Genomic DNA, 17,471 nt, shown 5'->3' with positions numbered 1-17,471 from the left:
CAATTTCAATTTTCAATTTCAGCCCATCTGTCAAACAAGCCTGGCAACCTGCAACCTCCTTCAGGAAGCGTGTGAACAGAATAAATTGTCTCACTACTTAGTCATTGGCGCATGCACCACGTCAGTTCTGCGCTGAGAATTCACGATCGAGTGCCACACTTCAAAATGAGCCAAGACAATAATGGTGTTTTGAGCCATATGTCCCATACTTGCCTAATGTGTGTGACAAGTGACTGCAATCCAACGCCATCTTTTACTTTTTTTTTACGTATTTAAACAGCTTGAAGCTCTTTATCAAAGACAGTAACACTGAGAAGCTGATTTAGCTGTACAAATTTACTTTGGCCGTTGCAAACATTGTTCCATTATTGTGTGATACTGAAAAAGTATCTCATCAGCCACAAAATATGCACAGATAAAAAAGAAAGCCTACTGTGACAAACATGCCATGAGACTTGGAATAAATCTGAACAGTCGCCTGATTTGACCTGGATAAATGGAAAATAATACCAAGTTTAGATCTTTCAGCTTTGATCTTCTATGTCTTTCTCTCTTTTTTTTCTCTCTCTGTATGTTTACCATCTCCAGTTTCATTAAGACAAAAAGCACATATCTGCAGCTATTTATTTTCAACAAACCCTCACTGAGAACTCTTTCAAAACCCCGGTGCCTTTAAAATTATTCAGGTAAAGTGTAAAACTCCTGAAACTTATTGTCTTCACTTCACATCGCAACATATTTTACACAACCAAACTATTTTGTGTCCATTACCACACAGTTAAACACACAAACACTGGCAGCACATTATTTTACATTGTGTGTTACACAACAAGTCTTGATGGGAAAGTCGAAGGTCACAACATTGCTGCTGATAGACACTTCAATAAGGCATACAAGAAATTGGTGCTTAAGATTAGTGCTTCACAGTGTAAATCTGCAGGCGATGGAGTATTTTGTGGCTCAAAATAACTGCAAGAATACACAAGCAAAATAATTCCAAACAAGTCCTGCTTGTTAACATACTTATACCATAACAATACCGTTATTGTCAGAATAACGTTGCCTCAGTTTTCCCCTTAGTTTGCATTTCGTTGCTTCATCTTCAACAAATACAGTTTGTTCAAACATAATGCTGCTGCGTCTATACATCAATGATGCTGTGCACTAATTTTTATTAGAATCCTGTTGGATGGCAGCGCACGACTGTACCTATCTTAAGCCTCAGTGATTAAAACATGCACAACCTGATGAGGTACATTTGTGTTTGTGAAGTTAAATATATAACTTTAAGCACAGCAGACAATAGTAGTGGACAATATATTGTTAATATATTTATTCTTCTGTGTCTGCCAAGATTTGAAAAAAAAAATAATAACACCTCTTCTATTCTTACTTTATGTTTTATCTTAGCAAAAATTAAGGATATTCACATCTTTGTGCCGTAAAAAGCCTTCAGTGCAAACCATGGTTGGAAAATCTCACAGTTGCTCTATCTTCTTCCAGCCACATGTCTGGACTAAAATCCTGATAATTAAGGAGAGTAAATATTCAAACTTAAGGGAAAATACTGATTCTTCTCTCTATAAATTCAAATCATGGACTGACCAAAAAACTTCCATTACAATTCCAGTATGTCACTTTCCAGTCGTCAGGGTTCCTCTTTCTCTCCATGAATTTTGGCCTTTGCTAATCTGATGTCAGATGTGAGATGGGGCTAACTTTAGTTGACTAAAGCCCCTTTCACCGTCTGCTAAAGAGGATAATAGGGTGAGAATGAAGACATTACGAGATGAGTTCTATGGCGACTATTCCTCAACTTCAGACTCGCAACAATCTAAAAACATATTGATGAAAAAAAAATTGGTTACATGCTATCTAAAGTTGTTAAATAAATACAGTACATGCTACTGTCTGAATGTCACTCGTGTATCTTTGAAATAAGCTGCATTGAGAGAACATGAAAATGTTCCATCTTAAAACCTTCAAGGATCCAGAATCAGTGTCAGTGAATCCACTTTGAAAACGGGCTGAGTTGGTCCAGCAGTCTGATTTTTGTATTCATAACATGATAAAAGGAGTTTACATCATTCTCTGGCTGTCAACAGAGGTTGTCAGCTTGGGCCTGCAGCGTCGGAACATTAATATGTTTATTCAAGAAATACACAGACAAGCAGACATGCACAACCTTTCAGTTACCTCTGACCCCCTCACTTGGGTTTGAATTGCGTGTGCACTGTTGGGATAGTAATCAGGCAGCTACTGTATGTGTACTGTGACAGTTGAGGTTTTAAGAGGCTGCTGAGGTGGGTGAGGCAGTCATGCAAAAAGCTGCAGAACACGAAAACTGCTAAATCCCAGCAGGGCTGCATGTAGTGCTTTTCTGCACTGCATTCATCCTCTTTAATCTTTACACAAGATCAGCCAAACAATGAAGGTGTTCGGTGGCAGCTTTGGAGAACCAAATTTATTCATTATTCATTTCGCCGGATCTATCTGGTGTGGGTTCTAAGAAAGTCTCTGGCAATTTTTTCAAGAGGCAAAAGAACTAAAGAGTTTCAGCTGAAAACGTCTATTTTCAAATATGTTCTCGTGATAACAGACAGCCGGATATCAGCACAGAACTATGTGCATTGCTCTTACCAACTGCTTAATGCAGATTTTTGCTGTTTCTTTCATTCTTCCACTGAAAACACAGTGGCCCAAGCTGTTTGACCGTGTATCTGTAATACTAAACACAAGCAGAGCAACATTTTTTACGTGTTGAATTCTTAGGATTTTGATGTAAGGATTTTCAGTTGTGTTGTGCCATGTTAAACTTTGACATTCAAATTCAGCCAATCACTAAACCATGTATAGAACAATGATCCAACCCTTCTTTATATGAGTTAAAGGAATCATTTCTCCTCATCCAGTGAGCAAGTAGCTCTTTGTTTGGAATCCTGTACTTGCCAGAAATGTTCACCCTCCCACTAAATGGACACAGCACATTTATTTCACACAGCTATCTCTGTGTGGAGACAGTATCAGGCACATGTCCACAGCCCACCCAACAGAGGAGGTACCTTTGTGCCTTAGCTCTGCAGCCTCTTGTCCTGCAGGGGTTATTAGTCATCTTGGCTCTGGGAGCGAGTCCATTGTGACTCGTTGGTCTCTGTTCTCCCAGAGCCCTGCAGCGAGGGAGGTGCAGGTGTGGTGTCAGCAGAAATACAGTCTATATTGTAGAGACATATAAATACAGAGATAAATGGTGAGAGGGGCAAGCAAGATGAGACTGAAGTTAGATCAAAGAGATTAAGATGATGTTGATAATAAAGGGGTGGGGTGGAGAGGGAGCATACCAGGAGGAAGCTCCCGAGCTATGGGAGACAACAGTATTTTTATCCAGGAGAAACAAATGTTTTTGCACACATAGGAGAGAAAATCACTTAATTTTCTGCTCCACACCTCCACATGTGCATCTACAAACACAAACACGGAGATGAAAAATCTAATTCAGGTATTGAAGTTTGAGAACACATGGTTCTCCGGGTAAAGAACGCAGGAGGCATGTTTCCTCTTTTAAAACATTTTCCATTCAGACGCCTGACATGTACAGCTTTTTTTTTCTTTAACAGCAGAGATTATACCTTCCACACTCACATGTAGGTTTAAATCTACTTTAGTAAAATACATTTGAGAGCTTATTAATCCATGATGGTCTTGCTGTCAATACTTAAGTATGAGAATGGCAGCTGAAGAGGACTAATGTTCAGACCTACATTATACTACTGTAATTTCCCCTGTAGTTGCAGCAGTAAAAGAAATCTGCCTCTTTAAGTCTCAAAGCTCAATCAATCGGGCCTTTACGAGCCCTCTTTAAGAGTACGTTTCTACAGTATGCACATGGACATTTAAAGCACTTCTTCTAATCCGCTTGCACGTATCTCGTGTTTGAGTCTGAATCTGATCTAAAATATGAGGCTATACGGCGACAAAAGTTTAAAAATTTTATGCTCATTTCCTGCTTATTATTTGATTAAAAATGTGGATTTAGTCTTTTTATTGCATGCTGTATGTACATTTTATATTTCTCTGCTAATAAAAGTATGTGATGAAAATGTGCTAAAATGCTGACTCTAGAAAAAATCTGCTGCGCCACAGGTCACAAAGCACAAGAAATGTCATTCTGCCATCACCATACAACAGAATATGTGCATACACTTACCAAGAAGAGTCAGTTTGAGTTTGTGGGCATGCTGTGCAGCTGACCACATACAGAAATGAATGCTAAAAGACACAAAACAGTAAAAAGCTAGTTTTAATGAATTGTGAAGCTTGGGGTTTTGACATTTATCCACTTGTTTGAAACTTTGCAGCATATTTGTAGCACGACTCTGAGGCCTCTGGGACAGATGGTGTGATGTGCACGTGTCTAAAATTGTCACTTATTTTCTGAACAAAGCGTGACACTCAGGCTAGTTTGTATTCAGTGTGGTATTCTGCTGTATGAATGTTTCTGTGAATGGATGCTAAAATATACTTTTACATACAATCTAACATATAATTTGATCCTGTTGAATCTTGTTAAGTTGCTTTATTAAAATGAGAGAGTTTGCCAATGGAATTCAAAACTTATTGAATTTAAAAATAAACAATTTCATATTAGACTTAAATGAAAAAACCTAAACTCTCTTGGTTTCCAAAGCCAAATTGCAAAAGCTTGTTTAGCAGACATATGACTACACCTGACTTGAGTTCACCCATGTTTGTCGAGCTGTTATACAGAACTCTTATTATTTTTTGCCCTCTCTCGGCTTTTGCTACTATTTAATTACAAGTGAAGGTTCAGAGGCTGCATCAGAAAGTTATTATTTCACATGACAAAGCCCCGCCACTCTCACTAATCATTTCCAGTCCTCTGCAGTGAGCAGCCCACGGAGTGAGAAACAGATACCAGTCAGGCTTTAACCAGTGTGGTCATGTGACTCATGGTCACCAGGTGTGAATTGCAGCTCACTTTGCTCTTACGAATTTACATGATCTGTCTTATTCTTCCTCAGTTTTACCATAACTTTATTTTTTCTGTTCTTATTTAAACGCCAGTAATACCCAATGTTTCCCAGAGAAACGCATTGTCACCACTTCGTCATAATTAAGACTCAAAGATGGAGAATGTTGTCTTCAGTCCACAGCGTGAACTTAAAGTAGCAAATTGTTTATCAAGTATTTTTGAAAAATGTTGAGTTATTCATGAGAAGCGTGTAAGGCTGTCAGTTTTTATTCGATGTTCGAACATGGTTCGAATGAGGAGTGAAAAGTTCGTATTCGAATTGTAATTACCCATTTGAAATGTAGGCTCTCCTTAGGCACATCACACCATTTGAAGTAGTAGAGCATTGTATTCCGGTAGATGGTGCTACTATCATATTGACCTATTATAAGGGCCTTGCTTTTTTAACCGCGCTTTTGACCTGGACCCTCGCAGTGGTAAGCTCATCTGCTATTTGCCAAATGGACAATAATAATAAGCAAAAAGCAGCTATTTTACCTTCAACAACAACAAATCTATGGGCAAACCTGCTAGCTTATCATCCCACCGAGGCAGCGGAGGCAGAGGCACCACAGACCAGCAAAGCAGCACCAAATGCACAGCTTTGATTGACGGTATATTATTCAGCACACTCGACCACAAGGGGCCCAATGCCAGAGGCTCTTAAAAAGGCCATCACCGATAAGACAACGAGGTTTATTTGCAAGGATATGTGCCCCATAAATATTGTCTCAGAAGAGGGGTTTCGGGATCTAATGATGGAACTGGAGCCACGATATAAAATCACCAGCCGCACCACACTCTCTGAAAAATATAGTGTGGCTGTATGACACCACACGTGAAAATATAAAGGCTATATTACAGGATAAAAAACTTGCTCTTACAACGGACGGGTGGACGTCATCAGCCACACAAGCTTATGACAGTCACAGCTCACTGTATGTCAGACTCATGGGAACTTGACAATTATGTTTTCTGCACTAAAGAACTGAGAGGAAGCCACACAGCCGTTCACGTTGCAGAGAGCATCAGCACCCTGAATGATTTTAAAATCTCCCGCGAGGTTGCTGTAGCCATCACCACGGATAATGCCCTGAACTACGTCAACGCTGCGCACATTTTGGGGCTTGTTAATGTACCCTGTTTGGACCACACACTGAACCTGGCCGTGTGAAAGAGTCTTGATGCCAAAGCTGTTGACACGGCGCTTTCCAGACTAAAGCAAACTGCAGCTCATTTTGTGAGGTCTCCGTCCGACACCTGCCTGCTGGAGGAAAAGCAAGCAAGGAAGGAGCTCCTCGGATTACAAAAAAATCAGAGACTGATTAATGACTGTGTCACCAGGTAGAATACCACCTATGACAGGATATGTCGTGCATCCGAGCAACAAACAGCAGTGGAAGCAGTCATTTTTTAATCTCATTTGGAGCTCGGCATTTGCCTCGGCACCTCTGAGTGGTCGGTGATTGAGCAACTAAAAGACTGACTGAAACCATTCAAAGTGGCAACTCAGGCCCTATCCACCAATGCCTTCCCCACAGCATCATCCGTCCTCCCCCTGCAGCACGTCATATATGAATATGTGAATATATTTGAACAATGACGTTTATTTTTAGATTGTTCGAAGTTGATTTCCTTTTTAACTATCAGCACTATCAGTGTGTGTTATTGACGCATCGTCACATCATAGATATTGGGTTATATGAAATATCTAATCACCAGGAATAAAGGAAATAGTGAGATCTTAGACCTGGTCCAGTATCCCAAAGTTCCACAGGACAATGCTGGAATGACCTGAAGATGTTCACTTAATGGAGTTTCAAGATTTGTAAGATAAAGCCACATCTCTGCTGATAATGCAACTATAGAAGCTGGTCCAGTAAAACATATGGATTCTCAAAAAAATAAAGAAACGATAGCAGTAGACCATCATATTTTATCTCACAAGTCTGCAATGAACAAACAATTACCATCAAATCCATATGAAATCCTTTACTCTCTGGTCTGTAAAGGATCTCGTTGGAGCCCCAGGTATAGGTAGCAGTGGCAGTTGCTGCTTGGCTCTCTGAGGTCGCTCTTTCGTGAGATCTGAAGCTCTCCTGGGAGCAGCCGCCCATACATGGGGATCAGAGGATGAAGATAGACCCATCAGCTGAACCAGCCAGATAAGCCCTGTGACATTTTGTGAGGTACAGACTCGATATACCTGCTCTATGGATGGAAAGTCAACCTTTCTCTCCTCCTAGCACCATTACTGTCTGCTAGAATGCTTCATCACTCAATTATAACGTTCCTACCGATTATTTTTGAAGCTCAAGTGCTTTATCTCATGTCCAAATCAAATTTAATGTGACAGTGTCCACAGATAAGACTGATACATATGGGAAAAGTAGCTCTTCATAGCTGAGAAAACAAATAAGAATTTGACATCTATTCAAATTAAATGACATCTTTTTCTTTCATCGCTAAAGAAGTAACTGCATTACATGTGTCCCAAGAGGCAGCAAAACTATAGAAACACTGGCAGCAGCCTGCCCGTCTTTTCATTTGATTACCTCTTTCATTTGCATCTTTCTCAATCGATAATTTGAAGAAGAGACAGAGAGCAACACAAACATCAAGACAGAGAAGAAAGCATAGTCAGCACGTCTTAATAAGGGACTTGACAAGTGCAATTAATCAGCTATGACTACTTTCTGTTGCATGTTCATCAGCAATGTGGCCTCAGTAATCAGTAAAAGTTTCTCCACTGTAAGCGTTTTATAATATAAAAGCAATCGGCCCAATTTTGATACTATATCTTGAGGTTGTTACTAGGACTAGGACTAGTACTAGTTCACTACTTGAGAGGAAAAAGGGGGATAATTGTCAGCTTTGTTGGGTCTTTTTTACCATTAAGGTCCACAGTACCTTTAATCTTTACAGGATTTACTCTGATACAAGTTTCTAGCTTTCTTGGTGTGTTTGCAGTTTTTATCTGAGTTGCTTACATTTTCTGCACAGACCAGACGGGTCCAAGCTCAGTCACCAGTCATCACTGGTGCATTCAGTCTATTCACCAATAACGTTTAAACAATTTCATCTAAGTTGTTTGAATGAGATGACTCCAGCATCCATCCACTGAGTCCTATATAAGGGTCACAAAGGTTATGGCTATCCTGCCGCTACGGAGGAGGTCATGGAAGTAACGGGTCATTTGTCACATTTTGATGGAGAGAGATGTCTCTGGTAGCAAGTTAATGATAAATCTAATCCACCTTTACATGATGCGTCACATATCACTGTTATTGTAGCTCCCTTTCTATCTCTTTGGTCCAGATTGAAACATATGAACAGCTTATCAAACATATCAAATGCTTGGTTGATTGAGATGAAATGTTGCATACTTATCTCTTTCTCAGCATGAAACCTACAATCAATTCAGAGGTTCAGTTCTCCTCCTTTTCCAGACATTCCAAACCTTTGAAATGAAATGAGCTGCTTTTGGATTATACTAAACAGGGATTTGATACCAATACTATAAGCAATTAATTGCAATGAAACAAATGACTAGTTGCAGCCATATAGAGCAAATCCATTTTTTAATCTTAAATTGAATTTCTCATGATCACAGTTTTGCATGTGTGGTCTGATTAAAATGATGAGCTATAACAATGTTACATCAAACTACCATAGTAGACCCAACAAATTAAAATAAACCCAGATAATTACAGGGACATCTCTAATTTGAAGGAACATGCTAAACATCAGTGTGTTGTTATTGTGAGCACAATAATTAACATGCAGTCCTCACTGTCTAAACAAATTGTTACATCAATACCTGTCAGCACACTTGACAGTTTCAGTTTTTTTGAAGGCTGTCTTCTCTTCTTAAGGAAAACAGCCATAAATTCTTGATTTTATCAATTAGTATTTTTGTGGCAACAAAAAATCCAGCCCAAACTCAAATGGCTGTATCTTCTCCTTTTCTGATAATGTGTTGTTTGTTTGTCTGAAGCATTTGGTGTCCTGGATAAATCAAAGAATAGAGCTTAAACTGCCTTCTGTTCCAGTAGCTGTCATTACATTTCAAATTATGATGCCTGGAAATAGTCTACATTGCATACGATGGCAGGAACACAAAGTAGAAGTGGACAGCAGTGTGCACACTGTTGCATTCAAATTTAGCATCTTCCTCTTGCATCAGACATGGAAAAGTTTTGCAACGTTGTTGGAGCTCTCATTTAGACAGCAGACAAATCCTGGCCCCTCCTGTCACACAGCGTCATTTGATATCTTTATTTTGGTGTGTGTGCTTGAATCTGCGCCTCTGTTGTTTGTGAGTGTCCTTTCTCTCGCTCTCTCTCTCTCTCTCTCTCTCACTCACTCACTCACTCACTCACTCACTCACTCACTCACTCACTCACTCACTCACTCACTTAATTGTCTTTGCTGTTATTCTGGTTGGTAAAAATCAATTCCTAGTGTCTTTACTGCTAGATCAGAGGGTATCATTTTCAAGTATTAAACAGAGCCAAAGTATTAAAAAAAAAGACTCGCACCTTATTCTGCCATTGGTCGTTTGTATTCCAGTATCTTTCCTCTGTTTACTCAGAAAAATAACATTATTTGGTATACAATGACAGTTTGTCCTTATCTGTGTGTGTATGCCCTGGCATATCACACCTAGCACTGAGAGACGTTGGTGTCCATTGATATTCCAGCTCAGTGTGCATGTCAGAAGTGCTTTGTCCAACTGTGCAGCTCAGGGAAGACAGTGTTTGACGGCGTGTCTCAATATTTAATTATCCACAGCTGCTATAGAGCAAATAAAATGATCTGTAGGATATGCAGACGTGACTGAGCTGTTCTCAGGCTGGAGAACACATACACAGAGGATGCACGTGCCCTTCACACGCTCGCTGCCTGACTGTACAGGATGTGAAATGAAAAAAAACACACCACACATAACAATAGCTATCTTCTGGCAAAGGAAGAAAAAAAAAAAACGCTATTTCACAAAATGTCACATTCTGACATCCTGAAAGGCTTGTGACTGCGTGCTCTTCATTTCTATGGATCAGGGAGATTAATAACATGGCGATGCTTCAGGCTGAGAGTCCCACATCAGCAGGGCAAATGTTCTTCCAGTCTAATTAGTAAGAAGCTCAGCGTTGTCCTCAGGTTTCTCTGAGGAAAATCTATCAGGAACGATAAACTACTACATCTGTGGAGCCTGGTAAAACAAAACAGATAAGGCCTCTCATGACTACCTTAAAATGTTAAATGGATTTTAATGCAGCTCAAGAGTCTAGCCTTAGGTATAAATATGTAAAGGTATATTAAATTTCCAAGATAGAGTTAGGTGTTCAGACATAAGCGCTTTACTTCCAGAGGAAAGCGACATATCCTGAGTCAATCTGTGTTGTGTTCTTGTGCGACCGTACCAATATGTGACAGTATAGGTATAGGTGACAGTGTGCAGTGCAGATTCATTGTATGCCTCATTCTGGAGTCGAATTTTCAATTGCTTCATCACAATGACTCAGTGAGAGCTGAAAGCGACATGATTGTAGCTCCCTCTGACAAAGGAAAAGACAGTCAGGATTGCTGTGCCTCTAGTTATGCTCTTCTCTACTTCGGCAGAGTATGAAAAGTTTGACTTATGTCAAAAAAATGACATGACGTGAGCCAAAACGCTTTGTACTGGTCCCTTATGTTCTGTGTAGTTATCGGCACTGCGTCTTACAAAGCCAGACATCTGGGATAACAGTGGACCATTTCTGGTCAAAATTTCTCTTCAGTCCAAACAATAACATGAACAGTACACAAAAGAAAGGGAAGAATAAGGAGAAAGATTTAGAGCGGCAGGACGCACACTTGACTCTGTAGGGTCAGCTTGACATTGTCTTGGCACCACTGGATGCCATTCAAAGAGCTGTGCCAGCAGCTTAGACAGTAAGGATTATCAGACAGCACTTTTAGCCTCTTAAGTAAGCCTAAATTGCAGCCAATATGGTCCAAGAGAGTGGAAGACAAAGGACTCTCTGCAGATAAATGTGAGCACAGAGACTTAGCTAAATGTCAGGCAGCTTGTGCATTGTAAATGTAACTTCTATGCGCTATTGTTGCTGTTGTTTGAGTGGCTGCTGTTCATGTACTCTTTTCTCTGAGCAAAAGGCAAGAGGGCAAGAGGGACTGTCAGAGTGAAGGCAGAGACAGTTTGGGACAAAGCAAGAGAAGGAAGAGGAAGTAAGCACCACCACCGGTGGGTAACAGCCGCTGGATGGTTGTTGCTAAGCGTTTAATCTCTCATGCTTGGAGAATACAAACGATCTTGTAATCGTCCCCGACCTTGACATGAACAGTGAGGTGGCGAGGGAGCTGGGCTGTTTTGCATTTCCCACAGATGCTTTGCCGAGACACGCACAGCAATTAGTAAACTGGATAAAAAGGAATTGAGTCTGTCTTAGTCTCAGCATCCTCCTTGTCTCACTCGTGCTCCCATCGGGGTAGTTACCTGGCACACCCCCAAACCACGGCTTCTTTTGATTCTTGATACCTAATTATGATAAAGTAGTCAGAGCTGCCACGTCTGGTCAGACCCCACATACCTCCAGGCTGTGTTGAGCTGTAGTTATCGATTATCCTCTATAATTATTTTCCCACCCGTTATTGATATTAATTGGTTAAAGGTTTAGTGTATCACATGTAAAAGTCAGGAAAATGTCTTCAGAGGTAGCTGACGGTCATCGAAGGTTTTGTAAATTGATCAGTATGTCTGTTGAATGATGGACTAATCATTTCGACACAATATACAGTATGCGTTTGCTTTTGGCAATGTGCCTGATGATGTGTATTAGACATGCTTACCTGCATACTGACACCCTTAAGTGAGTTTGGAGGGTACAACAGAACTAATGTGTGTGTGCTGCAGTGGGTCCCTTTGCATCGGCCCTTAAATCACCTTAATGCAATTACAGGTCTTTTGTCCTCCAACAGCAGCGTATTACCTCTGAATATACTGAGAGTTGAGATATGATTTTAGTCCAGGCAAATTCAATTTCTGTTTTCAGCAGTTTGATTATAAAAGCATGGACTGAGTGTTTATTTTTCTTTTTTTTTTCTTTTTAAGCCAGTATGGTTTTTAGCCTCATTCCATAAAGGGATAATAGCGCTCACCCTGTCTCAGCATCTTAACTAACTCTACCTCAAAGCAGGACCAACACAATGGCCACAAAGCCCCTCTGGGAAGTGTGTTTATTTCCCTGTAATTGTCGTGCATCCTTCAGTGTCTCATAACTGCAATGAAACGTTACGAGCAGCGATATTAGATGTCGTTGTGCATGTATTTTTCTTTTAGGTTCTAAAATCATGGTTTCATTTTCACCATTTTCAAACGCTGTTTTCCTTTTCCACCCAGTTTTTCATGCTGTGCAATTTGGTTCTCACAGTGTGATGCAGCCAGCAGTCATTTCCTTTATGTTTTCCCTAGTTTCCATGGCAAATAACATAGCTTGTTAACATCAAAGACAAGATAGGAACACTTGAAATTTTAAAAGAAGAAACAGGGCTTCAACTCAACAGGGTCAATAAGAGGGATACTTTGACTTGACTCTAAAACGTTAGTCTCGTAATTGATCCTAAAACAGAAGATTTTACAGGATAAATACTCAGCCACAGGCATTTCTATGGCTACAGAGCTCGACGGTTCAACCAGTTTTTGACATTTGAGAGAATGTCTGGGGTAGGGGTGTGCAGGACACACAGTATTTGTAATTGTATTTATTGAGGCAAGAGATTGCATTTGCATTTTTATTCAAATAGAATTGAAAATTGTCTTCAAATTAAGTTTTTGCTTTCACTACACTTCAAATTCAGGATACGTAGGTGTACAATTCTCCTTCAATATAACTATGAAAGTGATTTTGATTACTTAAATATAATATTGGTTCGTGTTTTTCATAAACTGAGCAACCAGTAAGTTTAAAACTGGATCTACTTTTTTCGTCTGATGTACACAACTGTTAGCACGCAGCTCTGAGCACAGCTAGTGAAATAGCATTGTAACCAGGAGCAGACTGGTGGGTCACCACACAAAACGTGTTGGAGGTCTTTTTTCTGCTAGTACAGAACATCAAAAAATGAGCCATTGAATCACAGTTTCAAAATGACTATTTCCTGTTCAGCTCTTATAAAGTAGCTCCCTCTATGGAGCCCTTGAGCAGAATAAATAAATTACAGAGCAAATAAAAGCCAAAGCATAGCAGCTGCACAAACCATCCATCAAGGATTTATATTCGGTAGATAATTCATCCAATAAAATTTTAACCTACAAATTTCCAGGAGTCCACCCATACTTACTATGTAGAAGTGCATCAAAAACTTTACAGGCCAATTCGATACCATGTTTGAAAGTGTATGAAAATATATATATATATTTTATCTTTACCACAAAGCTAAAATAATTTGAAGGTGCATTGGCTACTGATCTCTATCAACAGCGGGATCAAGTATTAGGATGACTCTGTTAGTATAGAAACAAATCCATATGAACAAAAGCTTAACTGGCTGTGACGTAGACCATAGTCAATCATTTCAGATGCCCCGCAGCTTACCAACTGAGCCACAACATGTTTTTAATGTTTTTCTTCTTCTTGAATACAAATAATTTAGAAAAATATTTGTATGAAATAATTATATAAAAAACAAAAACACTATTCGTGCCTTTCCAAATACTGTATTTGGGTTCGGCTCCAGCCCTATCTGAGAGTTTCTAATCGACTCTAATTGGGACTTTTCTGGTCTCCATACAAAAAAGCACAGTGCAGTAATACATATAATTTTAGTTTATGTTGTAAAATGTAATAAAGGAGTACACCACTGTATTTAATATTCATCATATCATAGCGTGTAAACTCTGGAGTTGACTCTTTGCCAGTGAATCCCTGTTTCGTATTTTCTAACAACGATTGTGCCTTTTCACTTTTAGGAGTAATGTCTGAGCAGTGTTTGATGTATTAACACAGACATTTGCATGAAATGGGTTAGAGGCAGCAAATTCTTTAATTGTACATTTATGAGAGTTTGATTTTTGCTGCTGTAACCCCGGGGCACAGATGGGCCTCAGATCACAGCATGATAGCAGGGAGCTGGTCAAACAGGAAAGTTCAGTCCAAGGTGGAGCATCTGGTTGGATCAGCAGCTTTTTGACTGATTTTGAGCTCTTATAGATTGAAACAGGGGGGAAAAACAAGGTGTCGTAGGCAGTCAGAGGTGGTGACAGTGATACTCTTGGACACTCATTCGTGTGTGTATGTGAAGCAAAGGCTGGCACAGACTGTATTTATGAAGATAGAGAATTCTGTGTGCCCTTTGCTCCCATGTGCACTTTTTTGTGTGTGGGTGTGTGTGTGTGTGTGTTAAGAGCTATAAAAAAGAAAAGCAGAAGTGTAAGCTCTGCCTCAGTTTTTTCGAGTTCACGGCATGAAAATTTCTTCGTATTTGTGTACATGTGCACGTTTGTGCGAATGATTCAGAAAGGTGTTAATAAGGACACCTTGCTCTTTGATTAGTAAAGGCTGTGTTTTAAAAAGTTTCTCCTTGTTAGGAAGGTCTTAAAACTGCAGCGAGGGTTGTAGGTGTTAGGCTTGAGTTTATACTGTTTCTAATTTTAGTGCACACCGTATGAATCATACAATTTTCCTTGTTTTATTATATTAAAAAACAAACTCATTTGACATCATTTAAAGAAGACGGATACGGTTCTTACAATACAGTTCTGGTGCTCCTCAAAGTAATTCAAATGTCTTCTACAGTCTATATTTTCCTCCTTAGTAGTGTATTAAAGATTTTCTTTTGTGGATTCCAGTATTATTTTGACAGAAAGGTCCCTCTGGCATTTTGTACTTTCAGTCATGTGCCAGGTTTTCCTGCTAATGACGATACTAGTGTTCCTCAAATAAATGCTGAGGTCTGTATTTACTGCAACAGGGTACCAGACCTTCAAAAGAGGCAAGCCTTTATTTCATATTACCATTGTTATTAGTATTGCTTAGAACATTGTGCTAAAATACCTTATCTTTATTCCTTAATGACTAAATCTGGAGTAGTACAGGTAAATGCGAGTCACTGGAAAATCAATTAATATCTAAGGGGGAGCTCCGTAATCAGGAGGAGTCTGTGGAAAATACTACTGTTGTTAATTTTCCCTCTAGAATTTGCTGTGGATGCTTTGAAAAAGTTTGCAGAGAAAGATGCCGCACTGTGCGCCAGAAATGTTGAATAAACTAAGTGGCACGCTGGCTAACAAACTATTAGCTTGACAAGGTGTGACTACACCTTTAAAACTTCTATAAAACTGAAATTACAGGTGAAAATGAATGGGATAGAAAACAGCCCAGCTCTGAGCATGGCTTTTGTTCGAAGATATTAGCAACTTTAAAAGTGAGGAATTATTTTGACAGAAGCTAAATCCAGAACAATAAAATGTAATACCATCACCATGTTTTTTTTCACTGAATTGATTAGGTATAGCCTGACATTTTTCATCTTGGCTACATGCTTTGTAATGACATATATGATTTTGTTTTCTTTACTCTCTCCCACTCTGTATTAGATGCCTGGCCTTTATTTGTGTGCATCAGCTTCCCTCCTGGTCATTAGATGAGGCCCTGCTTTTAATTGAATCTTGGTTTTTATTTAAGGAAATATTGTAGCTGTTGTGGATCCTTGTCTCCTTCCTCATGGCCATACCCAGTCAATGAAGGTTTACAAACCTACTTGTTTCCTCTGGCACCCTTCCTAAAATCGCACGCAATATTCTTTCTCTTCCTTCCAGCCCGTTCTGATCCAGATGGAGGCCCGTGTCGGAGGACTTACTGTGGACGGGGCAGACAGTGTGTGCTGATGGCAGAAACTGGGCGCGCGGAGTGCATCTGTCAGGAAAAATGTCGACCCTCCTTTGTGCCGGTCTGTGGCTCAGATGGCAGGTTCTACGAGAACCACTGTGAGGTTTACCGCACTGCCTGCCTAGAAAGGAGACGGATCTACGTGGTACACAGCAAGGACTGCTTCTTCAAAGGTAAGTCTTGTGCGGTACTCTCACATGGCACAAATCTGCTTCAGGAAATGGAAAAAAGTTTCAGGAGTTAGTTTAGTAAAGTTTAGCAAAGTTTTTGAAATCAAAATAAGACCAGTTTGTGTGTGTAATTTGTCTTTATTAAGATAAATGACATATAGGAAATGCTCATCTCATGCCCTGCAGTGATTACTGCAGGTGGTTGTCAAAATTAAGACGGTTCCCACAAAGTTTGATGACAAACAGCATGCTGCTGTGAGCACTCCCTGGCATTTCATCCTGTGTGTTTAAATTAATCTTGTTTTCTCCAGACTGTCCTTCATTTGCTCACCCATCTGTTACTGGAGAGCTCTAGAAGCGTTGTTTTTCTTTGGGTTAACTTTTAGGAATGCTGTCAATGTTCCAGTTAGGTGGCAGTAATTTTTTTGGCAATGATTAAACTCACTCTAGTTGACTGTGAAATATTTTTCAAGACGAAAACAAAAATCACGTGTTAATCTCTTAATGTCTGGTACAACCGCCACTACTAAAGTGTTCTTCATCGTAGCTAAGAAAAATAAATAATAAATAAATAAATCATCCCTATCATGTTGAATCTGAGAGTAAGTGATATTTAGTCAAATAATCGATTACAGTATTCTTCTTTAACATGCCTTTAAAAAAAGACATCATCTCGGTTGTTACAGTAACAATTTCACTGTCTTCAGGAACAGCACAGTGGTGTTGCACAGCAGCTGCATCTTTGATGTCTCACTGCATCACTGAGTATGATACATGTTGATGCTTTTGATGCAATTTGAGTGAGAATTGCCCTCAAATTATGCTGCGATACCTCAGAGGCACATATGTGAACAATTTTCAAGGCTAAACTGGGGCTTTGGCTTCAGTGTGATGTTGAACCATTTAAACAGAAAGAGTTGTGCTGACGTGAAAAGCTATTGTTTTGTACCGTGTTGTCAGCTGTCGAGCTGCAGTCACAAGCATCAGTCACTGGGAAAACCACGCAGTTTCTGTCAGCTGCCTGAAGAATGGGGTCCGCTGTCGTTTGATGCTGAAGACTCTGGAACCGGGTCAAGTTTGTCTGGGAAGTGGCAGCTAAGCTACCTATAGTACCTCAACCGTATGGCAGGCGGTATCTTTATCAGATGCTGGTCACAGCTCTCACTCAAACAGTGACATCTCAATCAGTATTTAAGCACCACAAATGTTGTAGAATGTTAAAGGAGAGATTGCATCATACAACATAATTAGGCTAAAGTGTAAACACCATCAACAGCTTTGTATTTGTGATTTCATCAATGACTTTAAATACCCAGTATGTCCACATACTGTATATTCCTCCCTCTACTACTTCTGCTCATTCACCACTAGTTTACTGAGGAT

General features: G+C 39.7%; 2 protein-coding genes across 2 annotated transcripts in view; both read left to right on the top strand.

Annotated features, from left to right (window-relative positions):
* Nucleotides 1–17,471, top strand: part of cdkn2aipnl (CDKN2A interacting protein N-terminal like) — a 519,432-nt gene that overhangs the window by 471,002 nt on the left and 30,959 nt on the right. The window lies entirely within an intron of this gene.
* Nucleotides 14,128–17,471, top strand: part of fstl4 (follistatin-like 4) — a 123,216-nt gene continuing 119,872 nt past the window's right edge. The window contains exons 1-2 of the mRNA XM_072375608.1: nucleotides 14,128–14,200; nucleotides 15,849–16,091. Of these exons, the coding sequence (XP_072231709.1) occupies nucleotides 14,128–14,200; nucleotides 15,849–16,091 (316 nt within the window). The remainder of the gene's footprint in view (nucleotides 14,201–15,848; nucleotides 16,092–17,471) is intronic.

The sequence above is a fragment of the Leuresthes tenuis genome, unplaced genomic scaffold, assembly GCF_036924035.1.
Source record: "Leuresthes tenuis unplaced genomic scaffold, fLeuTen1.0.hap1 SCAF_21, whole genome shotgun sequence".
Lineage (NCBI taxonomy): Eukaryota > Metazoa > Chordata > Actinopteri > Atheriniformes > Atherinopsidae > Leuresthes > Leuresthes tenuis.
The sequence above is the reverse complement of the archived record's forward strand: the minus strand, read 5'-3'. Positions and strand labels throughout refer to the sequence as shown.